Source organism: Rhinatrema bivittatum, chromosome 18 (assembly GCF_901001135.1).
Source record: "Rhinatrema bivittatum chromosome 18, aRhiBiv1.1, whole genome shotgun sequence".
Classification (NCBI taxonomy): Eukaryota; Metazoa; Chordata; class Amphibia; order Gymnophiona; family Rhinatrematidae; genus Rhinatrema; species Rhinatrema bivittatum.
In genome coordinates, this window is record NC_042632.1 from 886,165 (window position 1) to 910,607 (window position 24,443).

Consider the following 24,443-nt stretch of genomic DNA (forward strand, 5'->3'; position numbering starts at 1 on the left):
TAGGAAGGGAATGGTTAATAAAATGACAAATGTCATGGTGCCTCTGTATCGCTCCATGGTGAGACCGCACCTTGAATGCTGTATAAATTCTGGTCACCGCATCTCAAGGAAGATATAGTTGCGATGGAGGAGGTACAGAGAAGGGCAACCAACATGATAAAGGGGATGGAACAGCTCCCCTGTGAGGAAAGGCTGAAGAGGTTAGGGCTGTTCAGCTTGGAGAAGAGACGGCTGAGGGGGATATGATAGAGGTCTTTAAGATCATGAGAGGTCTTGAGCGAGTAGATGTGAATTGATTATTTACACTTTTGAATAATAGAAGGACTAGGGGGCATTCCATGAAGTTAGCAAGTAGCACATTTGGGACTAATCGGAGAAAATTCTTTTTTCACTCAACGCACAATAAAGCTCTGGAATTTGTTGCCAGAAGATGTGGTTAGTGCAGTTAGTGTAGCTGTTCAAAAAAGATTTGGATGGGTTCTTGGAGGAGAAGTCCATTAACGGCTATTAATCAAGTTTACTTAGGGAGTAGCCACTGCTATTAATTGCATCAGTAGCATGGGATCTTCTTAGTGTTTGGGTAATTGCCAGGTTCGGCCTCTGTTGGAAACAGGATGCTGGGCTCTGATGGACCCTTGGTCTGACCCAGCATGGCTGCTGCCTTCAATATTAGTTAACTCCTTTTCAGCCATAACTGATCTAAATAATAAGTACTGTTAATGAATAATATAACAAAGTATGGAGAAACTATCAATATGCTATTTTAATTTTGTGTTAATTTTGTGTTATAATATGTATAAATAGTATTGTTTTAATTATGTATGTCTCACTGTAAACCACCTTGACGGCCAGATCCTGCCCATAATGCAGTATATAAAAACGTTTTAAATAAATAAATGTTCTTATGTTCATGCAGTGGTGTACAGATGCATATAAGAGACATTCCCTACTCCATGGAGCATACAATCTAGGCCAGATTCAGACGACAAATAAGGTGTTAATTATAGAATTTAGGGCAGGGATCACATTAACCGAACAAATCTAGAAAAATCAGGCCTCCCCCTCCACAAAAGGGCATATAAGAAAACAGGCAGTGAGGTAGACTGTTTGTGGCAGGGAAGGGTAGAATTCTTAGTAAACCTCGGGACGAGAGAGAGGACAGAGTCCTTGGGGTGAGGAGATATCCCAGTCCTTCTACGTTTGAATTTCCTAAAAAGAATTTACCTACTTACAGCACTTTGTCAACGGAGGAATTCCTGCTCTTGTTCCAGCTGAGGCGCGCCTTTGACGTAATCAAAGGGGTGGGACCGGTAGCGCTAAACCGGCCCCCCCTACGGCGCGCAGACGGGATGAGAGAGAGGACAGAGTCCGTGGGGTGAGGAGATATCCCGGCCCTCCTACGTTTGAATTTCCTAAAAAGAATTTACCTACTTACAGCACTTTGTCAACGGAGGAGTTCCCGCCCTTGTTCCAGCTGAGGCGCGCCTTTGACGTCATCAAAGGGGCGGGACTGGTAGGGCTAAACCGGCCCCCCCTGCGGAGCGCATTCGTCGCCGGCACGCCGGCTCGCTGCTGGCTAAAAAAATAGAATTTCCAGCCAGGGTCCAGTCAAATTTACCTTTGCCAATATCCAAGCTTCCGTCCCATTACTTTTTGAATAATGCCTACAGTCACCGAGGTTAGTGATGCTGTGGTGAAAAATTATACAGTCTCCCCTTGCTCACTGAAGGTTAGGATTTAACTTTCTCACAGGACAAGCAGGATGGTAGTACTCACATATGGGTGACAACACAGGATGGAGCCCTGGATGGAAAACTTTTCTGTCAAAGTTTCTACAAAGCTTTGACTGACACTGGCACACTGAGTGCACTGAACATGCTCAGCCTGCAATTATCCCTGAGAGCCACAGGTGTCTCCCTCAGTCTTCTTTTTTCCGCTCTGCAGTAAGCATAGCGGTTAGGAGCTCTGTGAGAAATTCTAACACTTTTTCCTCATGGAAATACTTAAACTTTTACTTCACAAACACTTTTCCCTGCACGGGTCTCCCTTCGCATATGTTTATTCGACGATCGGTGAGTACTATGCCCTGTTTTTTCAGTCGGTTCCTGTCACCTCCCTGGCCTGCCAACCGACTGCGGCCTTCCCTCTCCCTATGTTTTCAGTTAGCCACACATAGCTTGTGAGTATGCCTCTGATACACTCTGCCTGGTTATTAGCGCTAGTAGGACAGGGACTTCCACAGTTTCCGTTGCCACCAGGGTCCCTGTCAATTCAGGTCTTTCAATTTCCTCGGTACCCTCGCACAGTCAATGCCCCCATCGCTACTGTCAGTACCCCCTTCAGACCTTCCTGGATTCTTAGATGCTATCGGTACCCCTCCCCCCACGGTACACTGATGCCATCATCCCTGCATCATTTCTATCAGTGCCATCCATGTTTTTCATCCATGGCACTGATTTTTCCTTGGGCTTCATTGGTGCCATCATGGCCCGGATGGATGCCATCAACGTACACCTTGTCTCGGCGCTGCCATCCATGTTCAGGTCAATGTCACCGTCGCCCGGGGCACTCTCATCGATGCCAGGTCATTTCCATCGATACCATCCTTTATTTTATGGATGCCATCGATGTCTAGGATCTTTCCATTGATGACAAGGTCCTTTCCATTGATGGACATTGATGGGCATCAATGGGCATCGATTCTATCGATGGTCATTGAAGCTAGGATCGATTCCATCGATGGCCATTCATGCCAGGTTGAATCCATCGATGGGTATCGATGCCAGGTCAATTCCATCGATGGCCATTGATGCCAGGTCGATTCCATCGATGGAAATCGATGCCCAGATCAATTCTATCGATGGGCATCCATGCCAGGTCAATTCAATTGATGGGCATCGATGCCAATGCCGATTCCATGGCTGGCATCAATGCAAATGCCAATTCCATGGGTGGCGTCGATGCCAAAGTGGATTCCATCAATGCCAATGTCAATTCCATCGATGGAGTCCATGCCAACATTGATTCCATTGGTGCCCATGTCAGTGCCATTGATGCCCATGTCCATGGCATGGATGCCATGGACGTCATTGGTGCCTGAGTCGATCCAGTTGATACCGTCGACATCCATGGCCATACCATTGATGCCCGTGGCCATGCCACCGATGCCGTCGGCGCCCGCCTCCATACATCGATGCCCTTGATGCCCACGTCGTTTCCATCGCATCGACGTTCCTATCGATGCAGTCATTGACTGTCTATGCTGGTATCTTTTTTACGATACCATTTTTTTCGATTATCCGATGTCACATCATTCCCATAGATACCTACGCCGATGCTGTCATCACTGTCATCACTGTCATCACTGTCACTGTCATCATTACTCTGGCTGAGTCATCGATGTTTCTTCATATATATATTTTTGACAATACCCTTGAGGCCGCTTCGGCCGCCATCCACACCGTCAACACCGACATAGCACCGCCACTTAATGCCCTCACCTAAACACAGCACTCCATGCTTTGGGTTCTTATTAAAGCCCCGTATTAGCCTACGACGCTACATAGTGCCAGGAGCAGTGCAGGCATGCTGACAGTCCGTCATCAGTCACCATCCAAGATAGCGAGGGCATCCATCTCAGTGCTCGGGAAAGACCGGGCCGAGCACCGTGGCATGCATCATCACCGACACGGTGACCATCCGCCACCAATGCCATCCAGCACATCGGTGCTATCCTTCTCTATGCTGGACAATGCTTGGGCTGAGCAACATCATCACTGCCATCGGCACTGTACCGCACAGTTTTGGCAGTCCTTGGTGCTCCAGAAACACCGGAACGAGTTCCAAAGAATTCTGCACTGGCATCATGAGACATCGAGCCGCTGAAATGAGGGCCGGGTTCATGAGCTTGTTAATCAGCTCCCCTGATTAACATCGGTGGGGGATTGTGGCCCTCCACAAAATACTACCATGCTTGCGCCAGCCACGCTCAGCCTGTCTCCTCTTTACCTGCGCCACCATACCAGGTATCAGAGTTGAGACGGGCGTCTACTCCCTCGATGACTCCTGGAATCCATGAAGCCAGCAATCTTCACTGGCTCGTCCTTCGGCGATCCATGTCGGATGGTAAGTACCCGCTTCTGCGGCATTCCCATTGAGATGTGTTCTCTAATTTAAGCCACATGGTTCAAAAAGTTCTAGGTCATGTACCTTCCAAGAACCGTATTAGTGTCACATATTGCTATGCCAGCTATGTCCACAATACCAAGAGAACCTCATATATTTGGGTTTGCATCAGGGCTTCCTCCCTTTTTCAGCAACAGGCTCTGTACTGATTAATGCTCTGGCTTCTGGTTCCTCCTTCAGAACCAAAGTTCCAGGTGCATTTGCTGATCTGCTAAACATGAGATCCAGCAAATACTGCCTAAAGTGCAAGTCCACCTCGAAGCCTGACGACAGGTCTCGGTGTCTCCTTGTACAGCACACAGAAATGCGGGTAAGACTTTACTGCTCACGCTCCCGTGGGAGATTATATGATATCCAGATTACATCAGCCCCTCCAGTTGGACACCTCCTGGTCTCCAACCTGGAGGGTTGACCTTCCTGTCCAGCATACACGCAGACTTTCTAATAAATTCTTACATGTCCCTGAGCGCATTTTTCCATAACCTCAGCCCCTCAATTCTTCATTGTCGGTCCATGGGGTTTTTTCACTATGCACTTTCCTCATAGATCCAAAACTGCTATGGGTTAGATTCAGTGAAATTCCATTATCAGTGGGTCTAAGCTGTTCAATTGCTTTCGTCCCTCATCTATATTGCAGATCTAGAACCAAAACCTAGTCTGATTCTGCTCATGCTCGCAATTACTCAGGGTTGTAAAGTTTGACCTAAAAGCTTCTCAACCCAATATGCGTCTGCTGCACTCCACACACAGTTCCACATGAACTTCCTGGAGTTTGTAGCCATGTGTTATACCCTTATGCCTTCCAATACTGCCTCTGCAACAAATCTTTGTGCATACAGACAGCAGCAAAGGGACAATGTGTTTTCCAACACAAGCACGCACAACCTCTTAGCTGCTCTGCAAGGAAACTGTGCAGCTCTACCCTTGGCCCTTGCTCACTCCATGTATCCTCGGGCCACTTATCTAAGAGATTTACTGAACGCACCAGCAGACCTTCTCCATGTAGGTTTCCATCCTCTATCCCTCTACATGTGTAGCGGGATAGATCTTCTAACGCTGAGGTCAACTGAACTTGCCCTCTGCATCCGAATCGAGCCATACAGTGCACAGATTCTACTCCCTACACATGTTTCCAATGAGTTCCCATAGACGCCTTTCTTCCATCAAGGGCCTCTTAAATGTGTCTCTTCTGGTGCCTCTCATAGCCAGCATTCTTCTAATGTTGAACCGGGATGGGGTTCACTGTTCCTCAGACCCACATCCTGGCTGAGACCAATATGCTTCCCATACTTCTCAATCTATCACACCAGTAACCAATTCGCCTTCTCACAAGTCAGTCTCAAATTGTAGACTCACTGATGTTCTCAGGTACTGGTAGTGTCACAAAACCTTCCACACATAAATCCTACCATTCAACATGGCATGATTTACCACATGACGCATACAAAAGGGTATTACCCTTTTTCTTTTTCTACACCACTCTTTTCTCTTGCTCCCTCGGATTCTGCTTCCCAGACATCCTCCACATAGGTACACCTCTGTTCCAATTGGTGTATCATTTGGGAGTGGGGATACCCGATTAATGGTAAACCCCTTCTGAGTCAGTTTACCATGGATTATCCACTGATCAAGCCGCCTCTATTTTCACTAGTCACGAAATGGAACCTATATCTTATCCTTATAAGTCTCATTCGTTCTCCTTTCGAGCCTTTCCATTCCTGTCATTTCACAGTTTGACGTGAGAAATACTTTCCCTCATAAATGTCATTTCTGCCAACAGGGTCAGTGAGTTACACACTTTGTTACATACTCATCCGACCCTGCGTTCCTCTGTGGCCGAGTGGTTTTTACGCATTCAACTTCCTATCTTTCTTAAGGTAGACGTTGCATCTCACCTTACTCAGGATATACTCTGCCCATTTTTCCCAACACCTCTCTCTCACCAGAGCGAGAGGGTTTTTTCCACTTCTTGGACAGTAATAGTGCACTTGCATTCTATCTCGATCGCACTACATTCCATAGGAATTCCACCTAACTCTTTCCTTCTGTGGCAAGAGTCAAGCTGCGAGTTCCAGTGAGCAAACAGACCTATTCCTCCTAATTGAAGGCCTGTATCTTTTTACTACCAACAAGTAGGCATTTCACTACAGCACTGTGTGTAACCACACTCTGTTGCATCCGACTCAGCCTTAATAGCTTCCCCTAGGCCGCTGCTGCTTGTACATATTTATCAGGCTGCAACCTGGAGTTCTCTCCATACCTTTGCAGCCCATTATTGCTTAGATATGACTAGCCGGCATGCTCCATGTTTGGCCAGTCCGTCTACTCTTATTCTTTTTGGTTTAACTACCCAACATCCTTCCACCAACCCATTAAGGGTTTCAGGATGCCCTCTGTTCCAAATTCCACCCCCGTCATTGCGCCTTTCGCGCATCTTGGGTGCATTTGGTGCACTCTTGGGCATCCTCAGCTCGGTACTCACACATATGTGAGGACTCCCATCCTGCTGTCCTGTTGCTCAAGACAAGAGACAAGAAAGAGCAGAGACCAGATCCCCCCCCCCCCCCAGCTCCTACTGATTACTGCCACACTGAATGGTCTACCACTGCATCTAGAAAACTCTAGGAGTCACTATATCAAGCACAGAAATGAACAATTTCAGTCTATCAACCTACATTTACTATTAATCGTGTCTTTTCTATAAGAAACCCTTTCTATGGGTCCTTACACAGTTTGAAGCACAAAGAGGTTTACTAAGAATTCTTTTTTTTAATTTATATATTTATGTAATTTTACATATTATAGACAGTAATTATACATGTCAATGATATGGCTTATATAACAAGTATTCCAGCTTTAAATAAACAAACCAAGTAGAAAGAAAAAGAGCAAATCTTGTATATATACCTATTTATAAAGAATCTGAAGATCTTAGATATTTCCAAAAACTGGAGCAATAATAAACATTTTCATTTTAATAGGTGGTTTAAATGCTTCATACTATATACCCATGACCAGTCTGGGATAATTTATTTTATTTTACGAGTCTTGAATCAAAAAATGTTCTCAGCTCTGAGGGTTCAAGAAACACAAACCTCTCATTTAAATGTTTTACTACACATTTATAAGGAAAGTAAACTATCATGTGGGCCCCAAAATGTTTTACTTCTGGAGCCATCTGTAAAAAATGTTTCCTTCTTAACTGGATGTTTCTAGTAATGTCTGGGTACATCCACATTTTTTCAGTGAGGTAAGGCCTTTCTCGATTTCTCAAAAATAATTTTAAAATATCTCTGTCTTCCATTTTTTGAAATCTTACACATACGGTTCCTCTCGACTCAATTTGTTCTTCCATTGACTCTTCTAAGAAATTTGTAAGATTGCCTAACTGTTGAGATTGATTAAGGTCATTAACATTTCTCTTCCTTTTGGTTACAATATAGAAGATTTTTTCTATTAAAGGAATTTTTTGCTGAGAAAGTAATACATTTTCTCCTAAAAATCTAAATTGTTCCATATGAGATATAAGTTTAACAGAAGGAAAATTCAAAATCCTAATATTATTATATCTCATGTAGTTCTCAATTAATTCTATTCTTCTAGAGTTTGCTATATCCCCTTTTATGAGTCCCATTTGAACTTCTTGTATTTGAGTTAACTGCCTTTCTAAACTCTCAAATTTCTCTGAATGTTGCTTAACCTTTCCATCTGTTGTTTTACCTTGTTCTTGCATTTCAGACATTTTTATTTCTACATTATTTATAGAAACTTTCAAGTCCATTAATACACGCCATATGTTTTCTAAAGTAATTCTGTGTGTCTCTTTTACTTCAGAGCTCTCATTCTTGACAGTTTTCCTCCCAGATTTTGGGTAGTCTTCTATCCTCAATACTGAAGATACTACCCCCCCTTTACATAGAAACATAGAAACATAGAAATGACGGCAGAAGAAGACCAAATGGCCCATCCAGTCTGCCCAGCAAGCTTCCCTCATTTTTTCTCTCATACTTATCTGTTTCTCTTAGCTCTTGGTTCTAATTCCCTTCCACCCCCACCATTAATGTAGAGAGCGGTGATGGAGCTGCATCCAAGTGAAATATCTAGCTTGATTAGTTAGAGGTAGTAGGGGTAGTAACCGCCGCAATAAGCAAGCTACACCCATGCTTATTTGTTTTTACCCAGATTATGTTATACAGCCCTTATTGGTTGTTTATCTTCTCCCCTGCCGTTGAAGCAGGGAGCTATGCTGGATATGCGTGAGTGTAAGGAGAAGAGCAACAAACTCCTATCCCAGCAGGATATTAAGCGAGTCCCCACTAAGCAGTGGTCCAACTATACCAAGGGGAAACAGCAGGGGGCGTTGAGACACCCAGTATGGACTACAATACCCAGAATTCCAGAGCGGCAGTGGAAGGCTCCTGACCAGAAGGAGGCTGAGGTGAATGCCGAAGGTAATCTGGGAGAATTAGATTCAGCTGAGTCCATGCTGTGGGAAGGAGAGGGTGTGGCCCTGAGTGAGGAGGAAAACTCAGAGAGCAGTTTCTCTGAGGAGGAGGAAGAGATGGACTGGGAGATCCCTCCAGAGGATTCATCTGTGTCTGACATGGAGACGGAGTAAGTGGGGCAAGCAGCGTTTGTCTTACCTGGTTTCCCTACATACCTTAAATAAGGACCAGGCCGATTATCTCAGGAGATAGAGGTGAGACAGGACTGAAAGCACAACTATTAGGGGAGAAGGGGTGAGTTTGTGCTGGATCCCCAAGCTGGGTAGTCAGTGCTAGGTCGGAAGCCTGACTGCAGACATTTTGGTTTCAGTGCAGAGGTATTAGAGAAGTACAATTTCTGCACAACCCTAAGAAAGGGGGAAAAGCCTGGATTTTGATAAACTGTTCTATGTTTGTTTTTGAATCCTTGCTCTGTGGAGGAGGGGAAGAACTGATAAATTGCCTCTCGGTGGGAGCTTTGGAAAAAGACCTGGCTGGGAGGGGGCCAGTCAGAGACAATATTGAAACCTAGTTCAAAAGGTTGGCTCCTAACTGTTTTAAAGAATTGCCAGAGTGTCTGAGATTGCAGCAGAGATCAGCAGTTTCAGCCGTGCTACGATGCCTGGACGGTTGACAGAGATGTGAGAGAAGGAACTACGTCCAGCTGGTGAGAGATCCAGAGGGGCCCGCGACAGTGAGGTATCAGTTTTTTTCTTCTCTCCTGCAGTTGAAGCAGAGAGCTATGCTGGATATGCATCGAAAGTGAAGTATCAGGCACATTTGGTTTGGGGTAGTAACCGCCGTAACAAGCCAGCTACTCCCCGCTTTGTGAGTGTGAATCCTTTTTTCTTCTCCCCTGCCGTTGAGGTTATGCTGGATATGCGTGAAGTATCAGTTTTTCTTTTCCCCTGCCGTTGAAGCAGAGAGCTATGCTGGAAATTCGTGATGTATCAGTCTTTCTCCCATGCCGTTGAAGCAGAGAGCCATGCTGGATATGCGTCGAGAGTGAAGTATCAGGTACATTTGGTTTGGGGTAGTAACCGCCGTAACAAGCCAGCTGCTCCCCGCTTTGTGAGTGCGAACCATTTTTCCTTCTCCCCTGCCGTTTAAGCAGAGAGCTCTGCTGGATGTATGAAGTAACAGTTTTTCTTCTCCCCTGCTGTTGAAGCAGAGAACTATGCTGGATATGCATTGAAAGTGAAGTATAAGAATGGAGTGATCAAGCTAGTTGAAAGGCATCAGGAATAGAGGAAGGTGGAGGTAGTAATTTGGTTATTTGGTTTGGGGTAGTAACCGCCGTAACAGGCCAGCTACTCCCGTCTTTGTGAGTGCAAATCCTTTTTTCCACATTTCCTCTTGCTGTTGAAGCTTAGAGTGATGTTGGAGTCACAGTAACCATGTGTATGTTTATTGAATAAGGGTATTGTCTCCAGGCAGTAGCCATCATTCTGGCGAGTCACCTACTCTTCATTGGCGGCCTCTTGACTTTATGGATCCACAGTGTTTATCCCACGCCCCTTTGAAGTCCTTCACAGTTCTGGTCTTCACCACTTCCTCCGGAAGGGCATTCCAGGCATCCACCACCCTCTCCGTGAAGAAATACTTCCTGACATTGGTTCTGAATCTTCCTCCCTGGAGCTTCAAATCGTGACCACTGGTTCTGCTGATTTTTTTCTTATGGTAAAGGTTTGTCGTTGCCTTTGGATCATTAAAACCTTTCAAGTATCTGAAAGTCTGTATCATATCACCTCTGCTCCTCCTTTCCTCCAGGGTGTACATATTTAGATTCTTCAATCTCTCCTCGTACGTCATGAGATGAAGATCCTCCACCTTCCTGGTCGCCCTTCTCTGTACCGCTTCCATCTTGTCTTTGTCTTTTTGTAGATACGGTCTCCAGAACTGAACACAGTACTCCAGGTGAGGCCTCACCAAGGACCTGTACAAGGGAATAATCACTTCCCTTTTCTTACTCGATATTCCTCTCTCTATGCAGCCCAGCATTCTTCTGGCTTTTGCTATCGCCTTGTCGCATTGTTTCGCAGACTTCATATCATTAGACACTATCACCCCAAGGTCCCTCTCCTGCTCCGTGCACGTCAGCCTTTCCCCCCCCCATCGAATACAGTTCATTCGGATTTCCGCTCCCCATATGCATGACTTTGCACTTCTTGGCATTGAATCTCAGCTGCCATATCTTCGACCACCCTTCCAGTTTCCTTAGATCCCGTCTCATTCTCTCCACTCCTTCCGGCGTGTCCACTCTGTTGCAAATCTTAGTGTCATCCGCAAAAAGACAAACCTTACCTTCTATCCCGTCCGCAATGTCGCTCACAAAGATATTGAACAGGACCGGTCCCAACACCGATCCTTGTGGTACACCACTTAAAACCACTCTCTCTTCAGAGAAGCGCCATTTGGTGTTGAAGTTGAGGGTTCGGAAGGCAGATATTCTCTCTCCGCTGTTTCTCCTCTTCTACTACCAGCGGGATGGCCCCAATATCTCCTCTTTCTATATCCACACCTTTCTCGTTTTCTCCCCCGATGTTAGGCATCAAGTCCACCCCTTCAGTAAGATTAGGTGCCTCTGAGCCCGAGTCTAGTCAAGGGTGCATCGGGGCTTAATGAGATCTGATGCTGTTCCTGGGATAATAGAACCTGCTCCTGGTCTGTATCCAATTCGGAACCATCTCCCGGTGTAATTGCATTTAAAGTCTTGAGAAAATGATCAATTAATGGCTGAGAGAGGGAAGAACTAGGAACAGTCTGGGTCTCCGGACGCAGTCTGCCCTTTCTCTTAGTATGTGGCATTGTTCAAAGGAAAAAGTCTTTAATTTTCTCAATACACACCTAATATTAACTAAACCAAGATCTCCAATGAGGGGAGAGAGAGCAAATAAGTTGAAAACTTACTATTTCTTAGAAAAGGAGACCGTCTCTGATTTTCAATTTTCCTCCGAGTTTCAGGATGTGGTTAATGCAGTTAGTGTAGCTGGGTTCAAAAAAGGTTTGGATAAGTTCTTGGAGGAGAAGTCCATTAATGGCTATTAATCGAGTTTACTTAGGGAATAGCCACTGCTATTAATTTCATCAGTAGAATGGGATCTTCTTAGTTTTTGGGTACCTGCCAGGTTCTTGTGGCCTGGTTTGGCCTCTGTTCGAAACAGGATGCTGGGCTTGATGGACCCTTGGTCTGACCCAGCATGGCAATTTCATATGTTCTTATGTTCAAATATATATAGGTTGCCAGTACACGTTAAGCCTAGTTTCTTATTTAAAATTAGTTTTTCTTTTCATCTCCCATTTATTGTGCCTCCCCCCCCCCCCCTAAGAATTTCCTTTTTGAAAAAGGATTTATCAATGGAATAACTTTGGTTGATTTCTTTTTGATATCTCATTTTTTTTCTGAAGCAAGGAATATCTTGCTTGTTTTATGTTGACATAATAAAAAGAAAATTAAAAAAAAAAAAAGAGGATATCAGTTTTTAGAGTACTATTCTTAGTTATATGCTTCTGTATCTCATTTGTCTGAACATTTTATTGGCTAATCTAAATTATCTGAAGTTGAATGAGGTGGTTGCTTCTCAATTGGATAAATCGTATTTGTTTTCCAAGGCATTCCAGTAATATAATTTGCTGAACTTTAGTCTAATTTGTGTAACCTATATTTTTATGTATTTTTTTCATTTATTGTTAGTTTTATTATTATGCGTGTTTTCACCCTGACTGTTTCTGGAGGGGTGGCTAATAAATGCTATGAAATAAATAAACCCTTTGTGCTGCAGAGGAGATGTTGGCTGTTAATTCTCTCAATTTACACAAGACCCAGGAGGATGGGAGGGAAAGATGATATATGGCAGAATTGTATTAAGTGTTTTGCTCTTTGTTAGTTCTGTAATTATGTAACCGTTTTGAGAAATTTCAATTAAAGTTTCTGCTTAGGGTATTTTCTCTGAGGCTGTTAGAGAAACTAGGAAGAGATCTTTTACTGGAACAAAGATAAAATAAACCTATTAAGTTACTCAACTGACTATAAGATTTGTGCTGAAATTCAAGCTATAAGGCTATCTAAGGCAGCGCTTCTCAACCGGAGTGTCTCGACACACCAGTGTATCGCCAAGCAGTGCAGGTGTGTCGCATGCTACCGGTCTCCCACTGCTCTTCCCCTTCTTCCTTCACCGAGCGAGAGGCAGGCAATCTTCCACTGCTGCCGTTGCCGGCCCCAGGCTATCAGCACGTTCAAGCCTGGATAGGAACGGCAGCACAGTTAGTGGAGGCTGGTAACTGCAACTGGGCCTTTTTTCTTCCCGCACTTGCCCCCACCCTGGCCCAGAACAGGAAAGTGAATGTGCAGTGGGGTGCACGGAAAAAGAAAGAGCCATGCTGCACGAAAAAGTTAGCGGCGGCAGTGGCGGCCCCGAGCAGTAGCGTGGGCCTGGAGCAAAATCAGAAGCAGCCGGAAATCGGTACAGCAGACAGCAGAATTAGCCTTCCCATGGCTGATGGGAGAGACAGTCAGTTAGCCTTTCCTGTAAGTGAGAGAATGTATGTGTGATTGAGAGTATGTATGTGTAACTGTGACTGAGAGCATGTGTGTAAGTGAGAGCATTTGATTGAGATCATCTATGTAAAGTGTGTGAGAGAGAGCATGTGTGTGATTGAGGAGCAACTGGTCAGAGAGGTAATGTAGTGTATATAGGAGAGACAATGGAAGTGACTGGTCATGGAGATGACTGGAGTGTGTGTGTGTGTGAGAGAGAGAAGTGATTATGGAAATGAGAAGCCTGTGCATGTGGAGAGAGCTAGCATAGGAGTTCTGTTTTCCTAATAGGAGGTGTATTGTTGTTTAGAGCCTGATTTAATATTTTTAGTGTTTTCCTTTCATATTTAGGGTTGTTACTGTTTGAGTGCATTCCATAATACAAGTGTAACTGTTATGTGCCCCGCCCGCAGCCATCCCGCGCAAGGGGACCGCTCACCTGGCATAGTTCCTCAGAGGGCCCGGAATGACCTCCCTCGCAGTAGTTGCTAGCCCAGCTAGGCCTCAGCGGCCCGCGGCGGCGATCACCGGGCCTTCCACTGCACGCCAGGCCTCATGCCAAGGTTCGGCGTCTTCCTCCATGCTAGCCATGCCCATAAGCACGCGCGCTTCTCTGATGCCTGCCTCAAGGACCCTCAGCTGTTCCAGACCTGCTTGCCTGTCTGCCGCCTCCTCTAGACCTCTGCTTGCCTCTGACTACATCTGACCTCCAGTATCTGACCCTTGCTTTGGTGACCACTCCGCGGACTGACTGTTATGGGCCTACCCGTGGTGAGCTGCGGGCAGCAGATGAATTCTGGTCAGGATTACTAAGATTCAAAATAATGTCCTGTATACACTGGTTCTGTGTTAGATGAGTTCTTTGTACAGAAATGTTTCAGGGCATGGTCTTACCAGGCACTGGCTAAGAAGTTCATAGTCAAATATTTCCATTTCATACTGCTCTTTCAGCTCCTTGCATAACGATATTGCTTCTTCCCACATCTGTAAATGTATGTTTATATCAGTAAGGATAATAGCATGCTCACAGGTTCCATATGCTGCAGGCTATGAGTATACTGCTCTCACTTAGACATCACACACACTGTCTTGCACAATCCTCTTAAAGTTGGGCCGACAAAGGCATTCTGCAGCATTAGAATATCATATCATGCCTTGCTTGGCTTGTTAATTTTCACCGTTTTTTGGCTAAGCATGTTCCTTCCTTCTCCTAGCAGGATGGTGCCCTAACCCCATAAAGTACTGCAGATGCAGTAGAGGAGTTCTGAGGCCAAGGTACAGCAATAATTGGCGATGTTCCAGGCATGATTACCCTTGGTTCCCAAAGAACCTCCAACATCTTCTAACTGAGAACCAAAGAGCTCTTTTTTTTTTTCATAAATTTTACAAAAAAAAAACCACAAGAATGCCTTGTTCCAGAAAATAAGAGGTTTGTGCAGCTAAACAATACAAAGATACAGAATACAAAAAAAAAAAACAAACATTACCAGTTACACATTCCTCATATGAAATAGGAAAAGGGGGGAGGGAGACCACAGAGCAAAAAGAGTGATAGGACCATGAAATTATAAAAAAGAATAATGAGAAGCCCCACCAAGTCATCAATCAATTAGCCAATTCTATCATGAGCGATATTTAGGCATGAGAGACCAGAAATGTCTGGAGTTGAGAAGGTTCAAAGAAAACATTGTTAGCATTTAAAAGCTTGACCAAACAGTTACATGGATAATGCAAAACAAATTGTGCCTCCCTTTGAAAAACCAGATCTCATAAGAAGAAATGTTTTCCTATGTTGTTGAGTTATTATGGTAACATCTGGATACATCCATATTTTCTGACCATAAAACATAAGTGATCTATTATGAAAAAAGAATCTGATAAACTGTTTCTATCACTTAAAAAAGCAAAGGTAACACAATGTCCATCTTTTAGAGATCTCAATCTCCTGTGATGATTCAAGAATATTCATTGAGTCCAAAGATAGATCTTGAGATTGAGTTCCATTAGATCCATCCACATTTTGTGGCAAGTAATATGTCTTAGTAATTACAGGCATTGCAGCTGATGGAATCTTAAGAACATGGGAAACAATTTTTAAAGAGATCTAAAGAAGGTATCAATTTTATACATGGAAAATTTAGAACCCTCAAATTAAGACTTCTTAGAGAGTTTTCAATGTTCTCAATCTTATTAGCTTGGATCAGATCTGAATGAACTAAGCCGTGTTGAATTTTTTCAACTGAAGAAAATCTTGAATCAATAGCTTCCATTTTAAAACCATGTGATGATACCAATTTTGCAGCTGCCAGAATTTGATGATTAGTGCCCAAAATTGCCTTGGTTAAGGAGGAAATAGAGGCTTCAAGGGAGACCAAAGCATTCCAAACGGCATTAAGTGTAATCACAGCAGGCTTAACTAAAGCTGTAGTTAACACCGGGCATAGCCTTACCGCTCCACCTTTGCTCATTGTAGTGCTACCTTCTAGATTTACAAATGGAGCTGGAGTTGAAAACCAAGCCTGGGAGCCAGCTGCTCCAAGTATGTCAGAAGGAAAAGTCTCCTCACCAATAGAAGTTGGTTCCGGATTCACAATCAGGAAAGCTGGGTCCCCAGTCCTCTCAGCAAGGAGGGCCTTTGCTGACCCTTCCCTGGTTGCCTCAGGGAAAGCAGGTAATAGGTTTGAACTCACTGGAATCAAGCTGTGAGGGGAGGCGGTGCAATCAGTGCACCGGGGCTCAATGAGATCTCCTCAGCCAGCAGGGAGAGCATTCACTCAATGTCGCACCCTACAGTTTTTACGATTCCTCCAGTAGCTGTGCCACGGGAGGTCTCTCACCTTCTCTGGAGGCCGCGCCGAGGCCTCACCTGAGTAATCGTCCGGATCTTGCTCCACAGCCTGGGAGGCCTTCGGTGTCTTTCAGGACCTACCCGAAGTCTACTCCACTGCAGCCTGGATGCTCTGGTGTGGGCCACACCCTTCTCCTAAGGGGCGGGCCCGTGGCTCCTCTCCACTCTTGTAGGGCCAGAGAGGTGTGGCCCATCTGGACTCCTCCCAGGGAGTTGCCTGCTCCTGGGGTATAAAAGCTCTTATCCAGCACTCATATCTTGCCTTGGAGTTACTCGTCTCTGGATGTCTCTCCTTCCAGCGCTCCATCAGATCCTTCTTGTTCTTTGTTGGAGCTCCATGTCCTGTGTCTCTACCTGTTTCCTGATGTTTGTTCCTGATCCCGATGTTCCAGTCCTCTTGTTCCTGACTGCCGGTGTGCAGTACCTTGTTCCTGATTCTTCAGTACCTCGTACCCTTCCTGCGCTGGCCCTGCTCCCGCGGATGTAGGACAGGGTGGTCCATGACCAGACCAGTGGTACTGGCTGTGTAGGGTGCCCTGAGGGACCATGCCAATATCCGTATACCTTGTACCTCATTCCTGAATACCTGGGCTCTTGTCTTCATCTACAGTTCTTGAACCATCATCTGCTCTTGTCCTGAGTCCAGCCTACTGCCTTTTGCCATCCCAGCGGCAGGTCCCAAAGGGTCGGGAACGGTCCGAGGACTGTTCATTTCCAACACCCCCATAGTTGGTTCCAGAGGCATGCAGGTCCGGCCGAGGGTCCGCCAGTCCGTTTCCTCCCATACTTGGATGCGCTACACCTACCTCGGATTCCTCTAGGGCCATGCCGGGGCCCAAGGGCACACTCTTCCTTTAAGGGGACCACTCTCCTAGCGTCCCCATAACAACAGTGGCCGTCACCCCCCGGAGTTTTAGGCGTGGGGATGAAGAAACCCACAATCTGAGGTTGGGAGAAATCCAACGAGGGAGAATTGTTAATATTCTCCCTTAACTTGGCTGTACGCTTTGTATGCGGCATGGTAAGACAAAATTTGCTAAGAAATATGAAGAACGAAGGCAGAGAGCTCTTTCAAAGCTTCTCACATGGCAGCCATCTTGGTCCCCAAAGAGCTCTTTTAAACTGGTCTATCTGAAACCTCTTTCTATCATAAAGACTGCAGGTTGAATAAAATATAAATATATACTATGCAAAGTTAATTTTATGCATTTTTTGAGGGCAATATTCCAAGTGCTTTACATGGGTAAAACAGGAAATGGACCGTTGAAAAATTGCCCATCTTCAATGTGGGCTAAATTATGTGCGTTCTTCCATAACTCGTGCAATTTTCTCTGCACTCATTGAAGACATTCCCAAAGTCATGTTTAGGTCTGGAGAGGGAAATAGCATCTATAGATTATACTTTCATACATATGCATGCTTTTTCCAAGGGGAAAAGTATCACAGAAAAAGTAAGCAAAAATCTGTGGGTATTTTTTTTCCCAGGCAAATGATTAAAGCATAAATATTGAAGATTTAGGTTAATTATTGCTTTAAGAAAAATGCCTCATGTTGACTAGTAATTGGAATAACAAGGCCTGAAGAGGAAAAAAATGTAATTGTCAGCCCAAGGCTGGGAATGGTGTGAGAATGCAGAAATGAATGTGAGATAAGGAAGGTGCCAAGAAAGTTAAACAAGAAACAAAGTACTGAGAAGCAGAATGTGTGACGTCTGAGAGGAACATGAAGGAAAAGTCCCAGCAAACATAGGGAATGAGCGAGAGGAGGGGTAGAAGCATATGACAGTAATGTTTAACAGTGTATAAAAGGGTAATGCAAATTTAAAATGATGAGCAAACAGCATGGCACAAGAAGCAATATATTATGTAATCGTCTCTGTTTACTCCCTGAAGGAAACACAATCTCGTTCCTTCGGTTTCCACTATCTTGATTTTTGTAAGCACGCAGGAAATAAACAGATACTGCCAATTCTTATAAGATCTCTAAGCTACTTAATAAATGTTATGCTTTTGAAAATGAAAGTCTGTTTCATCACTGGTAACTCTGGGGAGGAGAAGGCGGGGTAAGTTTCAAGGTATGTCTACATTTTAGTAGTAGAGGATGGTTGAAACAAGCCACTGTTAGGCAGATAGTGAACTCCCTGAAAGTTCAGGTAATGATTTGAACTCCCTGAGTAACGCAGCCCTCAGGTAATGAACATTATATGCTTAGTCTTTGCTTTGATTATTGGTGTAAACCCAGTGAGTAAAAATTACCTACAGTACTGCCTTCCACCGCCTCTTCTGCTCCCTTCAGTCCACTGAACCTTTTCTTTCATCCTCTCCTTTCCCTCTGTCCCTTCGCTTTCCCTTTTTCCTCACTCTATTGTCCCTTCTTTCTCTCTCTTGCTCCTTTACTTATCTGCTATATCTTTCTCTCCTCCCCTTGCTTCTTTGCCCATTTTGTCTTTCCTCTCCTCTCTCTTATCCCTACCTCATTCCCCTGTCCCTTTTGTCTCTCCCTCTCCCTTCACTCTCCTGTCCCTTCTGTCTATCCCCTACCTCTATCTCTCCACCTGCCCCTAGCTCTCCTGACTCTCTTCCCCCCTTGCCTCTTCTTTCTCCATCCATTTAAACCTGTTCCCCTGTAGCTCCATTTCTTCTTCTTTCCTCCTCTCCTCGCTTTGTCTTCTCTCATTTTTCTTCCCCTCCCTGCCCTGCCCTTGCTTCTTTGCCTCTTCTTTCTTACTTTTCTCTATCTTAATCTCAGCTCATATGGCATGAGTTTCTCTATCTTGATCTCAGCGGGTGGGAACAGAATTGTCAATGTGTTCTCTGCCCATTAACATAGGCTCTGAGTGGTGAACTCCTTCTCCCTTCAAGCTGTGACAGAAGCATTCTTCTCACCAACTTGCAAAATACAGCTAACAGTTATAAGTTGCCTGCTGCTTCCAAACCAGATTTTGTGGCCACAGCAACAGCATTATAAAATACAGGGATTGTGCCCATATCATTCCAGATATGTTTATTAAAGGATAAACATTTATAGAGATTCAAAATCCCTCTAGGTAATATATTACAGAATTTGCCTACCCTTAGAGTCAAAGTTCTTCCGATCAAATCTCCTCAGCTTTAATTTAAGCCCATTCTTTCTTGTTTTTTTCCTCCATGGAGCTGGAGAACAACTGGTGGCAATCCTTGTAACTCCTAATTGTTCATATGAAAACTGCTTCCAGGCCAACTCATAGTTTCCCTTCCCAGGCTAAATAATCATATTCATTACCCTATCCTTGTAGGTCATATGTACCATTTGGCTTGTTGTGGGATGGGCTCTGCGACCAGCCACACTCAATCCTGTGAGCTGCAGATGCTGTGTGCTCTAGGGATGGTGAAATCTTGTCCTCGATCGTCTTAACGATGGATTTCGGGCTGGGAGGGGGAGGGAATCGTATTGTTGCCGTTTGGGGGGGTAAAATATCGTGAAAAATCGAAAAATCGCAAAACCGGCACATTAAAACCCCCTAAACCCACCCCCGACCCTTTAAATTAAATCCCCCACCCTCCCGAACCCCCCCCCAATGACTTAAATAACCTGCGGGTCCAGCGGCGGTCCGGAACGGCAGCGTCCGGAACGGGCTCTGCTCCTGAATCTTTGTTGTCTTCAGCCGGCGCCATTTTCCCAAAATGGCGCCGAAAAATGGCGGCGGCCATAGACGAACACGATTGGACGGCAGGAGGTCCTTCCGGACCCCCGCTTTTGCCAATTATTGCCAATAATCCCTGGGGGTCCAGCAAGGGTCCGAAAGCGATTTCGTTTTCGGCTGCCAGTAACCAAAATGGCGCGATAGCCTTTGCCCATACTATGTCACAGAGGCTTTCGGCGCCATTGGTCAGCTCCTGTCACATGATAGGAGCACAAGATGGCGCGATGGCCATGTGACAGGGGCTGACCAATAGCGCCGAAAGCCCCTGTGACATGGTCGTTCGGGCTATTCGGCACCATTTTGGCGCGCGGCTTGCACTGGCACGAACTAGGGCACGGAGGGCATGGCAAATGGAAGCCGGGACTCCGCTGGACCACCAGGGATCTTCGTAAGTCTTGGGGAGGGATCGGGATGGGGGGGTTGTTATATATGTACGAAAATGCTTAAAATTGTTTTTAAATGCTTGGGGTGGTTTTTTTTTTTTTCGCTTCGTTACTGATTCGTTTTTCGGTCCGGTTTCGGGTTTCTCGTTTCGTTTTCGGGCAAACGACCCGAAAACGAAACGAGAAGACCCGAATTATACCACGAAGTATTCGAACCGAAAAACGACCCGGTAGAAAAAAACGAAGCACATCTCTACAAGAAACTAGAAAGGAAAATTAGTTCTTACCTGTTAATTTTCATTCCTGTAGTACCACTGATCAGTCTAGACCATGGATTGAGCCTCCTGTCCAGCAGATGGAGACAGACCAAAACTGAAAGGGTATCCTATATCAGGACAGAGCCTACCCTGCAGCCCTTCAGTATAACCATTGTCAAAGCAGCAAAAGGTAATAAGGTCAAGCAAGTAACAAGATGACAATTAAAGTCGTTGAACAATCAAACAATGGAATGAACTGTGCAACTAAACGCTCTTTAGACAGAAGCGATCCGCCTGGTCAAAAAATATGGGACCCTGTCTGAGCAGACGAGGAAGATGGGCGAGATGAAGAGGACCATCCATCTCCAAATTTACCAGATCCGCTTACCACGGTCTGCGGGCCCATTCGGGAACCACTAGAATGACCGGACCCCCTGTGAAGTTCTATTCTACGTAGGTCCTTTCCACTAGAGGCCAAGGGAGGAAACACATATAGCAGGACGTCGTGGGGCCAGGGAAGGACCAGAGCATCCACTCCCTCCGAACAGTGCTCCCTCCAGCAGCTGAAGACCTGGGAGCTTTGGCATTGGTCAAGGTTGCCATCAGATCCAGGCAAGGCAGACCCCACCTGTTGACGATCAGGATCAGGTCCATCGCTCCATCTGATAACTCCCACTCGCTGGGATCGAGACGTTGACGGCTGAGGAAATTGGCTTGCACATTCTCCTTGACTGCTACGTGGGAGGCCGCCAGGCAACCCAGGTGCCGCTCTGCCCAGGCGAGGAGCTTGCCAGCTTCCAGAGCCACCAGACCGACTCCGATTACCCCCAGAGGATTTATGAGGGCTACCGTGGTGGAATTGTCCGACAGTACGCGCACCGCTTTGCGGCGGGAGTAGCGGAAGGAAAATCTTAAGAGCCAAGCGCACCACCAACGCGCTTCCAGCCGATTGATATGCCAATGAGATTGGCCTGGGGACCAGTGTCCCTGCATTCATCTGGGATTGACAGACCGCTCCCCATCCGGAGAGGCTGGCATCTGTCGTGACTATGTCCCACTTCGGAGTCAGCAAGGGCATCCCCTTCAAGAGATGCGCCAGCCACCATTGTATATCTGTGATGGTAGAGTCGGAAAGAGGTAGGGGCGTCTGGAACTGCTTGGATTACTGGCTTCCAGCGGGATAATAATGCTTTCTGTAATGGTTGTCATATGCGCAAAAGCCCAGGACCCAGGTCGATAGAGGGCCATGGTCCCCAGAAGCTGTAGGTAATCCCATGCTGTGGGAATCGGGAGAGAAAGGAAGCTTGCATACCTGATCCATGAGCTTGATCGCCGAGCATCCGGGAGAAATACCTTACCGACTCGGGTATTGAAGCGAGCTCCCAGAAATTCCAGGACCTGGCGGGGCTTAAGGTTGCTCTTGGGGAAGTTGACTATCCATCTGAGTGAAGTGAGAAGAGCAAGTACCCGGTCGACTGCTAGATTGCGGAGGGTTGGTGACTTGGCCCGCATGAGCCAGTCGTCCAGGTAAGGATGGACTAAGATTCCTTCTGTGCGCAGAGCTGCTGCCACTACCACCATGACCTTGGGAAAAGTACGGGGAGCAGTAGCAAGGCCAAAGAGTAGAGCCTGGAACTGAAAGTGTTGGCCCAGGATGCTGAGAGGAGATACTTCTGATGCTCATGTCGAATCGATATATGGAGATAGGACTCCGTCAAGTCGAGGGAGACCAGATATTCACCAGGACGAACCGCCGCTATCACCGCCTTCAGAGTCTCCATCCGGAAGTGAGACACCCTGAGGGCTTGGTTGACTGTCTTGAGATCCAGATGGGACGGAAGGAATTGTCCTTCTTGGAGACGACGAAAGTAGAGTTGAATACTGGCCGGCGCCTTGCTCCTCCACCAGTACCTGGACTATGGCTCCAAGCTCCTGGAGTCTGGTGAGGGTCTGGCAGACCGCGGGGCACTTGAGGCATCTGCAGGGAGACACTATATAGAATTTTGCACGGGACCTACCGGATCTCTAACACGTAGCTGCGTTCGATCACTTCGAGAACCCACTGATCTGACGTAATTTTGGCTCATTCCTCGCAAAACAGAGAGAGACGACCACCTAAGTTTGGTACAGAGGAATGGACCGACCGGATCTCATTGAGTAGTGGACTTGGTGGCCGGATGTTGCTGATTACCATTTCGGAAGGCACGATGGCCCCGAAAGGAATGAGACCAGGACTGCGACCTGGAGGTGGTTCCTCTTGGGAAAGAACCCCGTGCCCTGCTGTTGAACCGGCGTTGTCCCCGGAAGCGGGTACGTGTCAGGAAAAAGGACTTAGACTGTTTAGGGCGGTCCTCCAGCAGCTTATGGACCTTGTTCTCACCCAAGGATTTAATAAGCTGTTCTAGGTCCTCTCCAAAAAGCAACTTACCCTTGAAAGGGAGTGTGCCCAGCTGAGCCTTGGAAGAAGAGTCTGCGGATCAGTTGCGCAGCCAGAGGAGTCTGGCTGACACCAAGGAAACCATTGCCTTGGCCTGTACTCGAAGCAAGTCATAGAGAGCAATCTGCGCCGTATGCAATGGCGCCTTCTAACGCTCCGCCTGCTCTGTCTCTGCGAATGGGAGGTCCTGGGTGCTGGGTGCTGAGTAATTGCTATACCTACATAAGACTTGCCTGCTGCATGAGACTGCGGCAGATCGTCGCCCGGACTTCTAAGGCTAAGACTTCAAAGATCCACTTAAGAAAGAATTCAAGCTTGCGGTCTTGAACATCCTTCAGAGCTGTGGCGCCCACCACCGGGATCGTGGAATGCTTGGTAACCGCAGATACGGAAGAATCCTCTTTGGGAATCTTCAGCATGTCCAGGCAATCTTCAGGGAGCGGGTAGAGCTTGTCCATAGCTCTACCGACATGGAGGCCCATCTCTGGAGTTTCCCATTCCCGTAAAAGAAGTAACTTATGCATGGGATGGAAGGAAAACATGCGCGGAAGTGCCCTGTCCCGCCAGACTGGATCCACATTTGCCGGCATAGCGGCTGTTACCGTATCCTCCGGGGGTGCATCGATTCCCAATTCCTGAAGAATGAAGGGAATGAGCGGTTCTAGCTCTTCCTGCTGAAACAGACGGAGTACCCGGGGATCATCTCCCTCAAGGGGAGGGGCAGGTGAAGAAAAATCCTCGTCCGGGTCCTGGGGGGGATCCGTGGGAGGCTGTGGTGGATCTGGGGGGAGATGCCCCCGGGACCACCCGCACCCGAACGGAGCCTTGGGCCTCCGGTACCGCGGGGGGGTAGCAGAGCGGATAACCGAGGGATCTTCAGGGGGGACAGGACCTGGGGGTCCTCATCCTCCTGAAGGCTGGCCAAATAGGATTTGTGCATTAGGAGCACAAATTCCGATGAAAAATGGGCCCCGAGAAGATTTTCCTCAGGGGGGTCCGGGGACATCACCCTGAGAACGCACTGTGCTCAAATCGGGGGGGTAATGCCTGAAAATCCAGCTCTTCTGCCTCTTGCAGCGCTGAATTGGCATTGGTGCTGATTCCCAAAATGGCCGCCATTCCCGCAGTTTGCCCGCATCCCCGGACTAAAGTCTTCAGTGCTGCCAAGGAAGGGCCCTCCCCACCCGGTACGCAGCTGGAACACAGATTATCGCAGAAGGGCCAGGGGGCTGGCTCTCCACACTCTAAGCACACGTTGGAACGCGGCATTAGGGCAGAAGGAGCTGCTGTGAGTCAAAAGAAATCAGCTGAATAAGAAAACCCCCAGGGAGAAGTGCAGGCAATCGAACCCTGCACTCTCCGGATGCTGAGCCACAAAAACTCAAATTAAGCTCCTGCTTTTCTGGGACCTTCAATAGTCAGTCAGAGAAAATATTAAATTATTATTATTATTATTATTATTATTTTTAAACAGGGGAATGAAACATCCCTGACAATACCCGAGGAATTAAATGTCTCAGGGTAAGGCAGGAGACTAAGGGGGAGTGACTGGCACCACCAGTATCGCCCCACACTAAAAAGGTCACTGGGAAAGGAGCCTAGGCTGACCACGTCAAGGGGCAAGCCCCCC

The 24,443-nt window shown here is 46.4% G+C and overlaps 1 protein-coding gene across 1 annotated transcript in view; it reads right to left on the reverse strand.

Moving 5' to 3' along the window:
* Nucleotides 1-24,443, reverse strand: part of LOC115079628 (dedicator of cytokinesis protein 2-like) — a 991,955-nt gene that overhangs the window by 152,105 nt on the left and 815,407 nt on the right. The window contains 1 exon segment of the mRNA XM_029583335.1: nucleotides 14,101-14,190. Coding sequence (XP_029439195.1) covers nucleotides 14,101-14,190 — 90 coding nt within the window.